General features: G+C 39.2%; 1 protein-coding gene across 7 annotated transcripts in view; it reads right to left on the bottom strand.

The window, feature by feature from the left end:
* RHOBTB1 (Rho related BTB domain containing 1) overlaps positions 1-21,013 on the bottom strand; it is a 147,930-nt gene that overhangs the window by 22,701 nt on the left and 104,216 nt on the right. For 4 of the 7 annotated variants that reach the window (XM_008064938.2, XM_021716008.1, XM_008064937.1 and 1 more), the window contains 2 exons: positions 8,969-9,154; positions 4,710-5,683 (listed from right to left, as the gene is read on the bottom strand). In XM_008064938.2, the coding sequence (XP_008063129.1) occupies positions 4,710-5,683; positions 8,969-9,154 (1,160 nt within the window). Of the gene's footprint in view, positions 1-4,709; positions 5,684-8,968; positions 9,155-14,425; positions 14,483-21,013 lie in introns of all 7 variants that reach the window. The other 3 variants (XM_021716009.1, XM_021716010.1, XM_021716011.1) reach the window with 1 other exon arrangement.

Genomic DNA, 21,013 nt, shown 5'->3' with positions numbered 1-21,013 from the left:
AAATATTATTCCATGCTCATGGACTGGAAGAATCAATATTGTTAAGATGTCCATCCTACTCAAAGCAATCTATTAAATTACCATCATCGCAATACCCATTAAATTACCATCATCATTCTTCTCAGACCTGGAAACAACAATACAGAAATTCATATGGAAACAAAAATTACCATGAATAGCCAAAACAATCCTCAGTAAAAGAAACAAAGTGGGAGGTATCACACTTGAAGCTTTATTATAAGGCTACAACAATCAAAACAGCCTGGTATTGGTACAACAACAGGCATATAGACCAATGGAACAAGACAGAGATTCCAGAAGCAAAACCTCAACTTATCGACCAGCTCATCTTTGACAAAGCCTCCACCAACAACCACTGGGAGAGGAGACCCTATTAAGTAAATGGTGCTGGGAAAACTGGCTGAAGAATCACAATACATAAAAATTAACTCCAAATGGATCAAATACCTAAATGTAAAACCTCAAACAAAAATAAGAATTGTAAAAAACTCAGGAGACACCCTTATGGAAATTGGAATAGGCAACTATCTTCTGATCAAAACCCCAGATGCCCCTGCCATAAGATATTAAGATAGACAAGTGGGACCTCATCAAACTGAAAAGCTTCTGCAAAGCAAAAGAAACCATCAATAGAGCAGGGAGACAGACCACAGAATGAGAAAAAATATTTGCCATATCCGACTGCATATCTGACAAAGGCCTAACATCCAGGATCTATAATGAACTCAAACATGCTGAAAGGAAAAAAACAAACAACCCCAATAAAACGTGGGCAAAGACATGAATAGATACTTCTCAAAAGGAGGCATATGAGCCGCCAACAGACACATGAAAGAATGCTCAGCCTCACTAATCATCAGAGAAATACAAATCAAAACCACACTGAGATACCCCCTAAGTCCAATAAGAATGGATATCATTAATAAAACAAAAAACAACAGATGCTGGGGAGGATGAGGAGAAAAGTTAACACTTCTAAACTGCTGATGGCAGGTGTAAACTAATTCAGCCTCTATAAAAAACAGTGTGGGAGCTGGGCTCGGTGGCTCAGCCTGTAATCCCGCACCTTGGGAGGCTGAGGTGAGTGGATTGCCTGAGCCCTCAGGTTCAAGACCAGCTTGGGCAACTTGGCGAGACCTCATCTCTACAATAAATCGAAAAATTAGCCAGGCGTGGTAGCACGTGCCTGTAGTTCCAGCTACTTGGAAGGCTGAGGTGGAAGGATCGCTGGAGACCAGCAGGGCGAGGCTGTGGTGGCCGGGAGCGGCTACTGCACTGCAGTCTGGGCGACAGAGTGAGACTCCAACTCAAAAAAAAAAAAAAGAAAAAAAAAGAAAAAAGAAAAACAGTGTGGTGATTTTTAAAAGAACTAAAAATTGACCTTCCATACGACCCAGCAATCCCCCTTCTGGGAATATACCCAGAGGAACTCATTTTTATAAAAAAGATACCTGAGCATGCATACTTATTTCAGCAGTATTCACAATAGCAAAAACATGAAACCAACCATGCTGCCCATTGAAACTGGACTGATTAAAAAAAATGTGGTACATATACACGACAGAATATTACACAGTCATAAAGAAGGACAAAATTACAGACTTCGCAGCAACTTACATGGATTTAGAGTCTATCATACTCAGTTATCTATCACAGAAACAAAGAACTGAGTACCACATGTTCTCACTCACAAGTGGACCTAACAGCTATCATATACTATAAAAAAAGAATTGGAGCCGGGCTCGGTGGCTCAGCCTGTAATCCCATGCCTTTGGGAGGCTGAGGTGAGTGGATTGCCTGAGCCCGCGGGTTCGAGACCCGCCTGGGCAGCGAGACCTCATCTCTACAATAAATCAAAAAATCAGCCGGGCGTGGTAGCGCGTGCCTGTAATTCCGGCTACTCGGAAGGCTGAGGCGGAAGGATCGCCGGAGCCCAGCAGGTCGAGGCTGCGGTGGCCAGGAGCGGCCACTGCACTCCAGTCTGAGTGACAGAGTGAGACTCCAACTCAAAAAAAATAAAAAAATTAAAAAAAAAAAGAATTGGGAGTAGAGGGACACTGCCAGGGGAGAAGGGGCGCACATAATATCAATAAGAGAGCCTGATTCTAAACCAGGTGAAATAAGGTCCAATAGGAGGTCCAAAACTTCACCTGTACCTGAATCACTTATGTATGCAATCCTGACTTGTACTCCACAACTTTAAAATTAAATTAAATTAAAAAAAAAACACATGTAAGGTTGCTACGCAAATTCTCTGAATTACAAAGTAACAGAAAAGAGGAAAATATTTTTTTCCTCCTCCTTATTATGAAAAACATCAAACATATAGAACAGTGGAATGAATAGTACAAAAATCACTCACTTATTCATTGTTAACATTTTGCCATGTTTACTTTATATGTATTTTTAATTTACATGATTTTACTTATCAGTATTCATTTGAACCTTCAGATGCTTTACTCAAATGTAATCAAATATAATATATAGCCAAAAAAATACCCATTTTAAGAAAGGAAAAAAATTGTATTAAAATTGTAATACTTAATATATACTGATAACGAAAGATGAATTCAAGTCATATTTGACTTCTGCAATTACAAGAGGTGCTCAAAGTGGTTACCATCAGCATCCAGACACTTCTGATTATAGCGAACTAAAAGTAATACATAGATAACGTCTCTTAAAATGCATATTTTTTTGGCATCCCGGCATATATATATTTGGAGATGGGGTCTCATTATTTTGCCCAGACTGGATTCAAACTCCTGCGTTACAGCGATTCTCCCACCTCAGCCTTCTGAGTAGCTGGGATTATAGGTGTGAGTGATCATGCCTGGATATATGCATATTTTTACATGTGTGCGTAGACTTTTTAAAGAAGATAGCATGATACTTCACTCCCACTACTTTGTTACAAATGTTCTAAAAATAAGAACACTTTTCTAAGTAACCATACCATGATTACACAAGAAAATTAAAAAAAATTCCCTATTAGTATCCACTATCTAGGTCATATTCAAATTTCTCCAATTATCTCTAAATTGTATTTCGTAGCCTTTTTTTTGGGGGGAGTTGTAGTCTCACTCTGTTGCCCAGGCTGGAGTGCCATGGCACACTCATGGCCACTCCAGCATCAACCTGCTGGGTTCCGGCGATCCTTCTGCCTCAGCCTTCCAAGTAGCCGGAACTACAGGTGCAAGCTACCATGCCTGGCTAATTAAAAAAAAAAAAATTTATTGTAGAGATGAGGTCTCACCAAGTTGCCTGGGTTGGTCTTGAACCTGCAGGCTCAGGCAATCCACTCACCTTGACCTCCCAAAGTGCTGGGATTACAGGCTGAGCCACTGAGCCTGGCCTTTTTTTAAAAAACAGACTCTAACTGAGGTTCTCACCTGAAGTTATTATTATGTCTCTGCAGTGAGGTGAGGGCAATTTAATCAACTTTCCTTAAGGTCCATTGTTTAAGTGAACGTAGCTTTGTAAAGTATTCTTTCCTTAACTTTCAAGACTGTTTCTGTACCATGATGGCCTGTGTTTAGAGTATATATTACACTTTTTCTTTTGGAGTTGGGGTCTTATTCTGTGACTCATTGCAGCCTCGGTACCCTGAGCTCAGGTGATCTTTCCACCTCAGCCTCCCGAGTAGTTGCATGCCACCATAATCACCTAAATTTTTGAAGTAATGAAGTCTTGCTATGTTGACTAGGCTGGTCTCAAGTCGCTGGGCTCAAGCAATTCTCTTGCCTCGGTCTTACAAAGTGCAAGGATTACAGGCATGAGTCACCATGCCCCACCAGAGTAAACGTTACCCTTAACCTTTAAAATTAATGAACACACTTAGTAACCACTTACTATGTAGTGCCATGGCAGGGATTATAAAAGATAAAGACAAAAATAGAGATAGTCATATAAATAGAAGTCTGGAAGTCAACTTTTAACAATGAAATACACAATCCCACGCCCCCACACACCCACCTAGAGGGCAATTTCAAAATAAAAACAGTACAAATGTGTAAGATAGTATCGGCATGGGTCAGTCATCCATACTGGATGCAGGCTACCTGCATGCTAATCTTTTATAAAGGGTGCTTTGGGCAGCGTTTGGCATAATTATCATAGACAAAGGAGGAGCAAGAAAACCACAGAAGAGTAGGACCAAGGAGTTTGAGGACAGAAACGGAGAGGAGATGGAAACAGACTAGGCATCCTTCGTGGGAATGCAGAGGGCCACCAAAATTGCCTCAGGGTCTTCAGTGGCCTCAGGACCCAAAGTCCTGAGAGGGTGAGTGTTGAAGGATTAATGAAGAAAATAATTGCTCAGGGAATGGATCCTCAAGGGGGATGGTAAGCAATGCAGGACCATGGTGTTTTAGGGAACAGGTTTTGGTAGCTACAAAAGCTTGGGTTCAAATCCTGGCTCACCGTTTATTACTTGTGTGACCAGGGGCAAGTAACCTAACCACTCTGTTCATTGGTTTCCCTGTTTGCAAAATGGAGAGAATCCTATTTAATCCTGAAGTCTGATGAGAATCAAATGGGTTAACATATATAGCTTACAAAGGGATATGGAAAAAAAGAAACATTTAGGAATGCTAGCTATGGGTTATCCTCTCCCCTGCTTGTGTCTGGCTAAAGTTTGTTAAAACACATCCAAAGGTGTGAACGGCTCTGCCATGCGCCCCACTCACCTGAGAACGTCCCCTTGCTGAGACATTCTTTTATCCGATTGGCTTTCCTGACGTGAAAGGCTTTTGTAATCTCCTGGTTCATGAAGGCTTCCTTGTTCATGATGTTTTCTACCATCATCCTCAGATCAAACATCTCTAAGATCTCTGCGATCTGAGCCAGGCCCACCAAATCCTTTTCCTTTTCATCCAGTTGTCCTGTATAAAGAAACTGGAGCAGGGTTCGAAAAGGGCCTGGCTGAACAGACAAGTCCATCCTGACCACAGTCACTGGGCCCACCCGCTTTGAGATGGGATTGACTTGCATTTCCTTGTGCATGCCAACGAACCCTTTACTCCAGCCTGACAACGTCTGCATCTCAGGAGCCACAGCCTCGGCTTCCAGTCCTGATGTCTCCAAAAGGCTCTTGCTTGGAGATTTGCACAGCTCGGCCTGAGGCGCCCTGGGGGGGCCTTCCTCCCTTTCCTCATCTGGGTCACCACTTGGTGTCCACCCCTGGAAATCCCTGCTCTGCTTCTCTTTCTCACAAACTCCTTCACCCCAATTTGGGGATTCTTCACATTCCATTAAAAACAGATCATAAAATTTGGAAGAAGAGGTAGCGAGGTAAATTCGATGTGCAAAGATGTGTTCCTGGTCCTGAAGGATGAACAGGACATCGGCACACAGAGGATTGTCCAGTAAACAGGCAGCTTCATTTGTCCCTGTGGAAGGACACTCTGGAATTTTGATGACAGGAGGAGGGGCTTTTGGAGGTAGGAAGGGTGCCTGAAGTAAAGGTTTCTGGACTTTCTTTAAGTGGGATTTCCAGAACTGCAGATGCCGGCGGGAAATTAGTGCTGCCCGGATTGCATTGTCAAACACATCCTTGATTCCAAACTGGTCAAATACGCTAGTTTCATAGTACGGTATACCAAGCTCCTTTGCTACCTCTCGGCCTTTTTCTGGGGGCAAAATATCCCCTCTCTTTATGGGCCTGAAATAGAATATTTGAAAAGTTACAATCAGCCTTATTTTAGAAAAAATAAAATAGTCACCAGGGCCTATCTAAGTCAATTGAATGACACATTTAAAATCCTATTCAGGCTTTACTATGAATGCCACCCTCAAGTCTTTTAAATATAAAGGAGTCATGATTACAGAAAAAAAAAAACAAAAGACACTTTCAAATATTTTATAGTTTCAGCACACAGATTTTACAATTTGTGAAACTTATCCATAAATATTTTATGTTTGTATGGTACTGTAAATAGTATTGTTTCTTAAATTTTATTTTCCAATTGTCCTTTTTTGTGCATAAAAATATAATTGATTTTTATGTACTGACCTTTTATCCTATGATTTTGCTAAATTAATATTAGTTGTGATAGCTTTTTTGTAGATTCCTTAGAAATTTTCATTTATATAACCATGTCAACTGTAAACAAGGACAGATTTACTTCTTTAAAAAAAAACACAGTCATTGAAGTATCAGTCCTTTACTAGCGATTTGATCTTGGGCAAGTTATTTAACCTCATTAAACCTTGGTTTTCCCATCTATGAAACAGGAATAATAATAATGAGTACTTTTATCTTAAAGGACCATTGAAAGGTTTAAATGAGATAATATGTTGAATACACTTTTTGGTCCACAGTAAGTACCTGATAAATGTTAGCTGTTATTATCATTATCACTTCCATCTTCATCAACAGCCATCATCACTTATCATACATCACATTTTGCTTTATAACTTTAAAATGCATCTGTATACTTTTCATTTGAGTCTCTCAATAATCTTATGAGGTATTATTTTTGTTCTACATTCTGGGGAAATTGAGGCAGGCAGTTTAAAGGAATTGTCTGAGGTTATGTTTGTAGGTTGCTGAGAGACATTCTACTAAGCAATTAGAGTCTAGACTTTCCTGCTCCTAGTTAAATAGTGTTCATTCTTTAGCTCATTAAGTGTCCTCCATTGGATTTGTGAATCCTTTTTTCTATATTTCCCCTTCTCTTTTCTTTCTCTCCCTTCATCAGGGCCTCATCATCTTTTACTTGGACTGGTGCGTTAGCCCCTTAACTAGTGTTTCTTCACAATCCCCTTATTTTAGCCCACAGCCTTCAATGTTGTAAGAAAAGTCCTTATACAGCACAACTCAACTTGTTGACAATTCTGCTTTAGTTTCCTCTGATCCATCAAGCCCATAGAATCAAGTCCACACCACAAATGGCACACAAAGTCCATTTACTATCTAATTGAACCCAGGGAAGTCAGATCTGTGAAATAGTGTAAAGCAATATAGTGCTGTGCTTATGGCATAACCATGGAAAAGGACAAGCAAATTCCAGAACATCGGCAAGATGTGCTTTGTTGTTACACTCTACACAAACATGTACTTGATTCTGAGATATACTCTTAGGACTTGATCTTCTTAAAAAACTACTTGGCCTTCCAACACCTAAAGGTAATGTATATGTCAGGCACTAGTCTTAGGAGAAAAAAGATGATATCCAATAGAATTTTGAATCGCAGATTTGGATGGAAAAAAGAACAAATTATAGGGTGCTGGAAAAGGTAGAAGAAAAGTGCAGGGAAGAAGGTTTAACCTCAAGGTTTACCCCTGCAGGTTTTGGGTACTTTTTCCCCAGAACTAATGTGAAATTTACCAACCAATGCCACCTCCTTCATGAACTCCTCCTAGAATTGCTCTACACATGGGGCTGGCTCCTTCACTGTCCTCTGCACCTCCTCTCCAGTCCTTCACATACCCATGGTTGTGAAGCCTGATCATTTTAACCTATTCCAAGGTCTGGGGAAAGGTTCTGTGGCCAGGGCATGTTCTCATTCACTGTGAGTCTTTTTTCCCTCTATGTAAGTTCTAATAATTCAAGCCCTAGTCCATGCATTTAAGAATAGGATTGTGAAAACTAAACATAAAATGTTTTTTAGAAATGTTATGCACAACATACATAGAACATCAGAAGTTTTCTAAGGAAAGTACCAATTGCTTTTACCGTGAGAGTATAAAAAGAGTATCCACATAAAATTTTGTAAGAAGACAATTAGACCAAAGTCATCAGATTTTCTTTTTTTTTTTTTTGAGGCAGGGGTCTCACTCTGTCACCCAGGATGGAGTGCAGCGGCAGGAACATGGCTCACCACAGCCTCTATCACCTGGGTTCAGGTGATTTTTCTGCCTCAGCCTTCTGAATAGCTGGGACTACAGGTGCATGCCATTTTTAATTTTTTGTAGAGATGAGGTCTCACTATGTTCCCCAGGCTGGTCTCAATCAAACTTCTGGGCTTAAGTAATCCTTTAGCCTTGGCCTCCCAAATTGCTGGGATTACAGGTGTGAGCCACTGTGCCTGGCCTACCATCAGAATTTCTTGAAAAGCTATGCTCTCCAGCAAAAACGCCTATATAAAAAAAAGAAAATATTTGTTTTTTATAAAGGGGACTTGAGGGCAGCACATGATTTTAAACATGTATTTTTTCCCAAAATCAATATTCACATTCTATCTATCTATCTATCTATCTATCTATCTATCTATCTATCTATCTATCTATCTATCTATCTATCTATCTATCTATCTGAGTTGGGGGTCTCATTCTGTTGCCCAGGCTGGAATTCAGTGGCATGATCATGGCTCACCATAGCCTCAACCTTCTTAAATTCACATTTTATGCATAGTGGAACAAATCCTCCTTCAGGTTATACTTTAAATTTGTGACACTTTAGAAATATAATCAGTAGAGACATTTAGAAAGCAGTATTTGTTTGTTTTGCAACTAGAGATCTACATGATTTTTTAAAAAGTAGACACTGTCATGTTGGGAATGAAATACTTTCACAGGTTGTACTGTGTCATATGAGAAAGATTAAAAACACTTGGACATAGGTATTTGTATGAATCTGATGTTCCCTGAGGTCAAGACGCCTCTGAGTGATTGTTTACTATAATAACTATAATTTTAAGGTATTTAACATTTTGTCTAATACTTTACAAGTTTCCAAGCATTTTTATACACACCGCTTCATAATTAGAGCATGTACCTCAAGTGCTGGCCAACCATTTTTGACAGAAATGAGTTCTGATATCAGATGGGGCGTGTGAAGGACCCAAGACACCTTCCTCATAATTCAGGGACTGCCTTAAAGCCTCTGGCTACTTGATAGGATTCTACAACCACTGAAGAGCAGAACACCAGGCTACTGAGACACCTGTTAGCTCTAAATTTTAATTTGGCCAGTGCAAGGAGACACCAAGTCCCTTGGCTTACCTTGCTAACGGGCGCCTGGCTCGATTAACAGCTTCCAGATCAGCGTAGCGGAGATCGAGCTGGCACCCAACGAGGACAACGGGTGTTCGAGGGCAAAAGTGCTTGATTTCTTGATACCACATCGTTTTCACATGATTTAGGGAATTGGGATTAGCGATGGAAAAACAGAGGACCACAACATCAGACCTAAAAGGAAATCACAAAAGAAACTTGTATTGCCTTTTTAGCTTTTTCTTTTACTATCATGGTTCCTCCCTGTCCCACCCATCTAACGCCATATCATGTCACAATTAGAAATAAAAAGACCATATATTAAAACACATCTTGGAGTCATGCAAACAGCCTGATAAGCCCCCACATTCCAGCACCAACACAGCCTAACAGTTCATGTCCAGATCGCACTGCAGAATGCTGATGCACTGAAAAGTTTCCAATGAGTTATTTTACAGAGGAGATGGCTACCCAAACTTGACTCAGTCCTGGAGCCACAACATGCTGAACTATTTCTGTTCATCACAAGAAATAGTTTCAAGATAAAAGAAAAGAATAAACAACTACCTTTTACCAGTTGAAACAACATAAAGGTGAAGATGACTCATCCCAATGAGATAAAGCAAACAGTTTAAACATTACTGAGAATGTAACAAGTATTTGCTGCACAGGGTCAGCAAATACACAGAAGGCTTTCTCCCTTCTTCTCACTTAGGCACACATGGAGACAGCACAACCACTTATCTGTTTCCGAAAAGAAAAATCCTGAATTTGCAGAAATTTGGACTCTTTACTAGGTAAGGCAAGAAGGTAGTATTTAACATACAGCTAGGTGAGAATTAGATTGATGGCTAATAAGATGAGAAAATATTGGAAGCAAATTCCTCAAATGCTCTATGAGACACATAGCAGGTATATGGGGAAAAGAAAAATGGTTTTATAATAAATTTTGACGTAAGGGTCTTCCATTTTGACATAATAACTTACCATTCTAGACGTGAAAGAACTGTTTTTAAAAATGGTTGTTCAATTATGGTGTTTGACAGATAGCTGCTAAATGGTATCTTTAATAGAAGTTATAAATCATCGTTCTAGGTTAAGTTATGCTGAATGATGACTTTCAAAATATTAAGGTAGAAAGATATAAAGAATGGGAAAAGTATGCCCAAGGATTCAGGACTAACTTGCAGCTGAATACAGAAATAAGCTCTTAAAATTTTATTAGATGTTAATTTATTGCCTTTATTGTTTATGTAATGAGAAGAACCAAGTCGATGAATCAAAACACCTTCTTTTTAAATCATTAATGAGTTTTCCCCTACATATCAATGAAGACAAACAAATATAGTAGGCAACCATAAAATTTCTAAAAATAATCATTTGCAATGCAGAACACTGCAGGGTGCTTACATTAAATGTAACTCACAAGTTGAGTCTTTAAATTTATATCCAAGAGAAGCTGCATCAGACCACAGCAAACAGAGTGGAAAGTCCTGAGATTAAAATATTTTAAATTATCAAAGAGGACGTAGGACTCAAACCAGATGAATGTATTAATCTCAATGTTTGGTATCTCCTTGAAATAAAGATATGTTCAAAGATTCTTGGATGCTGGAATACTATGAGTGAAAACATGCATAAATATATAAATGAAAGGGAAGCATGTCTTGTCTTCAGGATTCTGATTTAGTTAGTGGAATATTCTGTGCTCAGTCTTACTTCCAATCAGCATAAATAACAGTATTCGGTAATGCCAAGAATGCTTTGAATTTTACATTTTTACAGGCTGAGTTTTCTATTATTCATAGTCCTATTTATATCGGTATCTGATGAAGTTCTGCTATAAGCTTCGTCCCAATCATAAAATAAAGCCACCATGAATTTTGGCACAGTGAGAATAGTATGACAATATCTGAGATTCAATATCATAAAGAACGGAGGAAATATATCTAGCACCCAAATGTGTTTTAGTATGTATATATCTAAAATTGTTCTAAGTGGTACATTCTATTTCCATATTAAGACACATGGCTCTAAAGAAAATCATTCTCAGAGCTTAATTTATATGACAGACATGTAGCTAAATGTCAATTCTGTTCTCTAATTTTATGATACAGCATGTGAGGGTTTGAAATCAGAGCTAGCTTGGTTGCCAAGGTTACCGTGATAACACTCATGCCATTGAACACACACTAGTTACCATTCAGATGACCTGTAAACAAGCACAGACAGGACCTTGAGGGCTGGAAAAAATGGAATCTTGTGATGATAGTAGCACAATGCCATCATACAATACAGGTCCTGAGGGCCCAATTTCTAACTATGTCACATCGATATCTAAATGCATGAAATGCCATTGGAAAGCTAAAAAAGTAATTCAATGTTCTGTAAATATTTTGCTTCAAAAATGATGACAAAGAAAAGAGGTTGCACTAGAACAATACTTACCTCTAAAGATAAAACCACTTACTGAGTCAAAATTCTATTTGTATCTTGGAATAAAGGCCTTCTTTTTCCTTTTGTATTCATATTTAGCTGCTATGAGAATCTGTCCCCATTATTTTATATTGAAAGCAGTTAAAAAAAAAAGATTATATTTTAAGTATCAATTAGCCTAAATGTCTTTTGTTTAACCCTTCTTGATTTAAATACAAAAATGCAAGTTAAAGAAACTTCATGTACTGATTATATAGAACTCTTTTCTTAAGGTCTGCTGTATGAATTTAGTCCTCCAAACCCAATTTTAATGAAAAGGTTGAGCACTGAAAATCAATGGGCGCAGGGACAGAGCTGTAGTTTTGCCACATGTGTATACTTACCAGCATTCTTTTCTAATTCCTAATTCTCAGCACATCAGTATCCTCTGTGATACAAACATGTATACAATCAACTATTTTGAGAATGCTATTTATTCCCTCTAGATGTTGAGTCTTTTGTTTAAAAAAAAAAAAAAAGTCTAGTCAAAGAAGGCACAAGACCTGCAGCTAAGAATATCTTCAGCTTTTGGCAGAATTCCAAGGAACTAGAGATATTAAATAACTTTTAATCAAAACATTCATTCCCGTGTGGAGACTGTTTAATGTCTGACATAAGCTTGTGTTTAAAAATGCCATTCCTATGAAAGATAAAAAGAAAAAGGCAAGTTCTGGCATTTCTACTTCTATGGCTCTTTTACATTTTTTTACTTTGAAGAATGAGTTTAAAAATAATTGAGAGTGGTGAGTGCAATGAGGACATTCTCACATATAGGCAGTAGGGTTAGTCTAGACACGACCTCGGGGGTTCTATTTCAGTTGTAAAAAAAATCGAATAGGATTTAGATGGGGAATTTGAGAATGCGGGGGCAAAGTGCAGGGTAGACAAGACGCTAAACTCCAGAACTTGAATATTGAGAAGGGATAGGAAGACGTTTGGGATATTTATTGTATTTATTTTTTATTAAATTTTTCTCTTTTTGGCTGAGTTCAGTGATTCTGCCTGTAATTCCAGTACTTTGGGAGGCTTAGGCCATAGGACTGCCTGAGCTCAGGAGTCAAGACCAGCCTAGGCAACATAATGAGATATCATCTCTACCAAAAAAAAAAAAATTAACTGGATGTGGTAGTGCACACCTGTAGTCCCAGCTACTCCAGAGTCTGAACTAGAAGGACTGTCTGAACCCAGCAAGTCGAAGCTGTGGTGAGCTGTGATTGTGCCACTGCACTCCAGTCTAGGCAACAGAGCAAGATGTCAAAAAAAAAAAGTTTGTTGACTGGGCTAAACAGCTTTATTAGAGAAAGCCAGAATTACAAAGGACTAAGGGGTGTACAGTCTTAGTTGCTTGGCTGTGGAATGTTTATTTATTAGGGAAAAATATGATTTCTTGTTCCTAAGGGGAAAATATCAATATAAGAGTTTCACTTGAGTACTAACACATCAAATAATGTCCATGAAATAATGTTTTGATTAGTTAAGTAAAAAACAATCCAAAATAAATGGATGCATTGAAACAACTGGGAATCTGGTTTCACAGGGGGAGTGGGAGTGAATCAGAGAGAGACCAAGTCATCCAAAAATGCTTCAGCTGATAAAGCCAACCTCAGTTGCATCAGTTTTACTTCAGTTATTAAACAAACAAAAAAGCATATTTTTCAGTTATCTTTCAAGGAGAACACTGGCCAAAGATAGCATGTGAAAGATTGGCAAGGATATGTGGATAACATAAGGAGCGCATGCAAAATTGGGACCAATCTTTGTTGGAGGATTAAAGAAAAAAAATCTGAAAAAAGTGCATCTTACCCACATATCTTGGCCTGAGCTAGACTCTGAGTAGCAAATACCACACATGCTCTCAAAGCCTGTCTTTATAATGTCTACAGTCAAATATAGCAGAGTTGGTGGGAAAAGATCAGACCAGAAGCTAAACTCTTTCTCCAATCTGAAATATCAAATTCATCCTTTGAAGTAGTTGAAAAAAGAGCAGATAATCAGTAACACGCTTTCATAGTTAAGGATGAATTTTTCAAGTTTTTTCCTATCACACAAGTGTTCTTTGTCTTTACTTTGTCATTTCTTCTCTAGTCCCACCTACTTTGCTGGGGGCTGTGGACCTTGTGTTTCCTTATCTGATTAAGTGAAAAAATAACTGAAATTATCCATTATCATTATCCAAAAGTATCAGATCAGGTCAAATTTATGGGTGACACAAAGGACAGCAGATTCCATCTAGTCCTCTGAAAAGCTGTGAGTGGGACAGCCAAATGCCTTTCTCTAGTGTGGCTGGGTCTCTGGCTATCCTAATGCTTGATGACCAAGAATAAGCTAATAGTTACATTTACCTGAGTTCTGCTTGGAAGAATCTCCTTTTAACATACATGTGTACACATTCTTTTGTTCTATGGTAGGATCTCACCTCTTTACGTGTCATCACTGATTATTTATTTTTTAGGAGAAACTCCTATATTCTTTATAGCAGTAGACATCATGTCACATTTTAATGGGCTTCTTCTTTTCTTTGTCAATGTGCACAAGTCCCCTGCTGGCAAAGATTCAGGTAGGAGTCCCTAACCTCCTCTGGGGTTTTGAGCTTCCTTCTCCCTACTGAAAAACAGAGGTAGGCTCTTTACAGAAACATTTTCAAACTCATTCAGGCTGACAACACACCTTTCATGCATATAATCTGACAGTGCTATGCAAACAGACAGATCAAAACAGCACAAAACAGCTGGGAGCATGGCAGAGAAAAGGAATGTGTAACACGTGGCTTTGGACAATTTTAGTAGGGGAGCAGCCCAGTGTGTATGAAGATGCGGACGGAATTGTCAGTGATGGTGCACATAACCACCAGGAGATGAATGGCTGTGTAAGCTCATACTCATGGAGGATGGAGAGGCCTGCAGGGGAGCGCCTGGCGGGGGATCTGGGGAGAGCAGGGCAGAACCATGCAGCGCCCTGGATGTGAGCAGAGAAATCAAGTCAATACTTTACCAATAGCGTGAGGCTTCTTAAGTACAGATGTTATGTGGGGAAAACTGTCAAAACATCCTGAAATATATCCAGATTTGGGAGTGATTAGCATGCGCAACTATTTTTTCCAAGCCCGTAACTGCATGTTTAGTAGGAAGCAACATTTGGCCCCCTCTGAAAATGGGGCCAAAGCGATGCAGGCTCTTGAGTGCAGGAAAGCTGCATCGACATCCCACCAATGCCACCAAACCCTAAGACAAAGCATACTTGAGTCTTAAAGCAGTACCATCATAGTACAAATAGTACAGGGGCAATGGTGTTACCAAGGAAGGTTGTGGGTTATCATCCAATGGAATTCGGTTATTTTTCACTCACTATCCCATTTTCTACACTTGGCAAGCAATGCTCCCTTCAGTGCATCTCATAACTCAGAAGTTGAGGTGCATGTGAAATTGGGTGAAGCACAATGAATTTATTAAAAGCGGTAGCTTAAACAACCTCACTTAACTCCAGGTCAATGAACTCAGGAGGCACTGACATAAAGAAACAGGAGAAGGTGAAATTGTGGCAATAAATTTCCTCCCATCTCCACTCCTCCTTCTCAATCCCCATTGGAATTCCCTGAAGTGAAATTACCGAGGAACTTCCTTCCTATACTTTTAAGGTTTTTTTCCTGAGGGAAAAACTAGTTGTAGATATAAGAAAACCTGAGTGTCCGCTAGAATGCCAGGTGGGAGGTCTCTGGGGTTAATCTTCCTGACACTTCTGAGAACAAACTGTGTAAACCAGCAAGATTACAAGGCCACAGTGACAAAGGGACTCTACCTAGGCCTCCTGGCAATCCTCTTCAAACTGGTAAAGGATTTGTCAAGTGACTTGTCTGATATCAATATGCAGCCATCTAATTATTTCTTCCAGAAATAGTAACTGATAATCTACTGTGTACCAGACCCTCTTCTAGACGTTGGGTATAGAACAATTAGTAAAAGACACAAACCGCTGTCATTGTCATGCTTGTCCTTGCCGTATATTCTAGTGGAGAGCAGAGATAATAAAGGAGAAAAATACATAAAATAGGTAGTATGCTAGGTAGTAATAAGTGCTAATCAGGAAATAAAGCAGAGAAAGGGATGGAAATATGGAGGGGTAGACGTTGCTGTTGAAAATGAGGTGGCCAGGGAGGCCCTCACTGAGAAGGCAACATTTCAGTAACCCCCTGAAAAACAGAGAGGGAGCCAATATACCAGTATCTGGGGGAAGAACACTGCAGAGGAGGAAACAGCTCGTGCAAAGACCCAGAGGTAGGAGCATGCCTGGATTGCCATGTTGCTGGAGTCAAATGGTGAGGGAGAAAACAGCAGAAACATAAGTTTTTGAACAGAATGTCAGGTTATAATTTATGTTTTAACAGAATCATGTCACTGCTATAATGAGAACTGACTAAACTGGCAGCAGAGAAAAGGGAAAGGTGGGGAGTGTCAGGGGACAGAGGGAAAAGCAGAAAGAAGCAGGGGACTGGTTAGGAGGTGAAAATCCCAAGAGAGATGTTGGTGACTATGCCTGGCCTGGAAGGGGCATTGTACAGGTGGCAAGTCGCCACATTCTATATATACATGTTGAAGGTAGAGCCTCAGGATTTTCTGAGGACCAGACATGGGATATGACTCAGAGGAGTTAAGAATGATGCTTGGTAAGGATGGGAGCAACAGATAATAGGGACTACAATAAAGAGGGCAGGGAGGGAGGAAGATAGAGGTTGAAAGACCACCCACAGGGTACCATGCTCACCACTTGGTGGGGCCAGACTCAATAGATGCCCAAACTTCACATCAAACAATAGACCTATGTAACAAACCTACATGCATATCCCTCAAATGTAAAATAAAATAACATAAAATAAAAAGAATAATGCTGGAGCTTTTGGCCTGAGTTATTCTTTCCTTCCTGTTCCTGGAACTGACACCTTTAGTTCAGCACTGTTAATACTGAACTGTCATTATTTATGCTGCCAACGTGCCCATTAAACTATGAGGTCATTTTCAGGGATTTTGTCTTGCTTCTATTCGTTTATCTCATATTGTGCACCACACAGTATTTGTAACAAAAAAGGCCCTCAATTAATGTTTATTAAACAAAAAAGACCTTATAGATATTGGAAGGTAAAGGTTACAGATATAAATATGTCTGTAGACTCAAAGTAAAAAAAAACAGATGAATTTAGGCTTAAAATAAGTCGGTAGGGGATCAGTTGGAGATTCAATAAAGAATGAAAACAAAATGTGAGCCAGCATATTTCTTTAGGCTGTTATTGCTGAAAGACTGACACAAAATGTCTCTGGTATCTATAGCAGAGATTAACTGGTTAATACATATATTTTAAATTATTTGAATTTCTCTAAAAAATCAATTTATCCATCTAATTGAATACTTTCATAACACCTGAATAACAGCAAATTAATAATTTTTTTCCAGAAATTAGACTATCCCCAGAAGCAAAGGAAATGTGAAATTGACAAGCTATTTTTAGGATTAATTCTAGGTAAGTTACAACAGAATCAAGGTTTTAAAAAGCCCTCTATTTCACAGACCATTTTGCTTTTCAAAACACACAAAGAAAACAAACAAAAAGAACTAAAAAAATAGCCAAGATGATCAATTTCAAAGAGAATTTACTAATGTGCTTTATCTTTCTACAATTCAGAGCTTTCTCCCTCTGATGACACTCTCTAGGTTGGGACAGAGTCATAGGCGGGAAGAATAAAGTGGCAGGATAATTTTGGAAATCCAATCATGGCCAATGTTGAAAGTTACTGGTAGGATTCAACTTATCGAGATTCACTAAGAAAAATATCTGTGAAAGTGTTCTATAAACCATAAAGTACCAATTACTGTCAGGCAGATCATTATGGGCTCAAAAATCACCAAGGATGTATCTTACATGTTGAAGCTAATAAGAATGGTAAAACACTTCCATCAAGAGATCTTTTCCTTCTAGACTACCAATTGTGTCCTTTATTGATACAGAATTGCTGAAAGATAAGTAATAGAATTATCCACTGAGGATACCAAAGGTCTCTTTTTATCACCTAATTTACAAAGTAGAAACTGTATGGGCTGGAATGTTTTTCTTCATCAGAAAGTTCTCATATAACAACATCACAAACTGATGTCTTCTCTTCTTCCATGATGACAAGTCAACACACTTAACTATATTTGACCCAACGTGTCAACCTTGCTGTTATTAAGCAGTAAGAGAAAAAATGCAAAAGGAAGGCAGAACACAAGCCTTGAATGCCCTGAATGATGCATATGATCCTTATTCTCTTTGCCCATTACAGGGTCCTCATTATTCATACTCCAGTGGCCTCTTCTGGGCCCATCAAAGCTTTTCTGGGCTGAGCCACAAAGAACATAGCCACATGACCTGTGTTTGGGCAGCAGCCAAAATCCTTCCCTGGCACATGGTGGGCCCCAACCATCATCAATCAAGCCCTGTTGCTATCTCATTTGGCACTCCTGCTTTCCAAGGACAATTTCATCCTGGGTACAGGGATGGGTCAGGCACAGGAATCCCAGCTCTTATGATGTTTTTTCTTCTGGCGACAATATAAGATGTACCAGTTCAGAGCAGGAAGGACAGTGTGGGACAGCAGGCGAGGGTGGCACAGAGCAAGGTAACAGGTACCTTTTCTGTGTGCCAGATGATTTGGCTTCCATGCAATCCCATGCTTGAGTACCTTAGCACAGAACCCATAAATCTCCACTACAGAGTTAATTTTTTGAATTATTTGTATACATTTAAATCTAATGTATTTTTGTTTTGAATGAAGTGCATAACAGTAATAATCCACCTTTAATTGTTCTGCTTACTGCTTTCATCTTTAGGCAAATAAATTAGTATATATAGTTATCATTAAAAATTATTCTTATAAGGACCTTGGAAATGATACCCAGAGGAGAAACAACCTATAATTGGAAAGGCAATGTTATTAAAACAAGAAATTCTCTGTTTAAGATTACTCATTCAATTGGGTGCGGTGGTTCATGCCTGTAATCCCAGCACTTTGGGAGGCCGAGGTGAGAGGACTGCTTATGCCTAGAAGTTTGAGACCACCTAGGCAACATAGTAAGACCTCGTATCTACAAAAAACAAAAATAAAAAATGAGCAGGGTGTGGTGGCACACGCCTGTGGTTCCAGCTTCTTGAAAGGCTGAAGCAGGAGTATCATCTGAGTCCAGAGGGTTGAGGCTGTGGTGAGCCATGATCATGCCACTGCATTCCAGCTTGGGTGACATAATGAGACTGTGACTCAGAAAAATAAAAATAAAAAAAAAAAAAAAGAAAAAAAAGAAAAGGAAAAAAAATCCATTCAAACAAAGCATTACAAAAAATTTTTTACAAACTCAAAACTTGGGGAAAACAAAGGAGGCTTTGAGGGTGTGGCCAAATATACTGGCCTTTTCCTTCTGGCTTTACAGCTTGTCTTACCAGCTGCTAATTCACTGAAGAGGGGCCAAGCATCTCTGTGTCTCATCTTCATCACCTCAGGTTTGTTATTCTTACTATAAAAGTGCACATATATGCCGGGCTTGGTGGCTCAGCCTGTAATCCCGCGCCTTTGGGAGGCTGAGATGAGTGGATTGCCTGAGCCGGCGGGTTCGAGACCTGCCTGGGCAGTAAGACCTCATCTCTATAGTAGATAAAAAAAAATCAGCCGGCGTGGTAGCGCATGTCTGTAATTCCGGCTACTTCGAAGGCTGAGGCGGAAGGATTGCCGGAGTCCAGCTGGTGAGGCTGCGGTGGCCGGGAGCGGCCACTGCACTCCAGTCTGGGCGACAGAGTGAGACTCCGACTCAACTCAAAAAACATAAATAAATAAAAAGTGCACATATAATTTTCAACCTCATAATACAATTTCAAGTTTGTTATAAGACTATTTCCTTGTCAATGCCTTAGAACATTCTGATATGTATGAGATCTAGCAATAGATCCATTCAACAAACACTTATCAAGCTCCTAATAAGTAGTAGACCCAGGCACTGGGATATAGAGCAGAAAGACACAATCTCTGTCCTAAAGATACCAGGAATAATAAAATAAGGGGAATGCGAGAAAACTAAGAAGCCAATTTCCACACAATTCAACACTACTACAAAAGAGATTTGCAAAGGTGCTCTATGGGAACATAAAGGAAAGACCCTTTACCTGGATTCTGAAGGTAACAGAGAGGAAGGGAAGAGAGTAGTAAAGAGGACTTCTGGGAGCACATGACATTTGTTTTAATTCTTAGAATGCTGAGTAGTGCAATCACTACTTAAGAATAGGTGGGGTGGGGTCCTAATTTCTAAGTAGCCATAATGGTTGTCTGTGGGCCTAGGGGCTACTATAAATATTCTGGTATGTCTGGAACAAGAATTGAGGCTGGCAAGGCAGGCTAGGACTCCACCCAGAAAAACAAACAAGAGTCCACTCTCCCTCCCATGACGTAGCTACCTACCCAAGTGAGAGGACACACCCTATCACTCAAATCTGCACTCAGTGCCCACCATCAGGGCCAGGTCTTGGGTGAAGAAAATAAAGCACCTACCTCAAGTACAAAGAGTTAGGAGACACCAGTATCTTTAAAAAAAAAAAAAAATCAAAATTAAGAAAAAAAATCCATTATAGACAAAAACCCAACATTTTAAATATCAAGAATCAAGATCAGTAATAGTATCATAACTGAGTCTGCTGGGTACAAAATGAAGGTCATGTGGGTAACTCCCAGAGGTTACCACCACATTCTCAGGTTCCAGAAGCGAACCAGCTACAAAACACAAAATTGTTACTATTTGATGGAGAAACACAAAACTTTCCCACCACTTGGCGTTCTCTATTTGGCTATCTTTGGGTACTTGGTGAAACGTATCTTCTTAGAACAAGATACAAACATAACCACAGCCAAAGAAACGGGCCACTTGGTCAGGTTATGATTCACTGAGCCGAGGGAGTTCTATCTCTAGAAACAAGTGCCAACATAATTTTGTGTGGCAGTCTGACAGTGTCCCATTATTAGCTTTGAGATTCTATAAATATCTCCTTTATCATACTCAGCTATTAAAAGTCTGGCCACTTTTTTCCCCCTAAATTCACATAAGTGATTTATGTTCTTAATGAGAACTAACTTAAAGTTCCTTAAGTAACTAAAATATGTAGTCTATCATGCAAACTTTCCCTCACATATCATAGACTACTTGATCCACAAAGATATTTCTCTCCTTAAAACACTGTATTGATATACAATGGAAATATACAAAATTTGCATATTTTTTGTTTAATTTGATTCATTTTAACATATGTACTTCCCCGAAAACATTGTCACAATCAAGTTAACAAACATTTCCATCACCTCAAAGTTTCCTTAGGTCCCTTTATGATCCATCCCATCCCTTCATCCTCTTCTCTAGGCAACCAGTGATCTACTTTCTATCACTACAGATTAGATTGCATTTTCTAGGATAGGAATAGAAATGGAATCACACAGTATGTGCTCTTTTTTTTTTTTCGTCTGGCATCCCCTACTCAAAAGTTCTCTCTTTAATCTTCAAGGATTCCTCCCTTTTGGCAGA

Source organism: Carlito syrichta, unplaced genomic scaffold (genome assembly GCF_000164805.1).
Source record: "Carlito syrichta isolate Samal-C Ts95f unplaced genomic scaffold, Tarsius_syrichta-2.0.1 Scaffold308110, whole genome shotgun sequence".
NCBI classification, from domain to species: Eukaryota; Metazoa; Chordata; class Mammalia; order Primates; family Tarsiidae; genus Carlito; species Carlito syrichta.
Note: the sequence above shows the minus strand (reverse complement) of the source record. Positions and strands in the feature narration are given on the sequence as shown.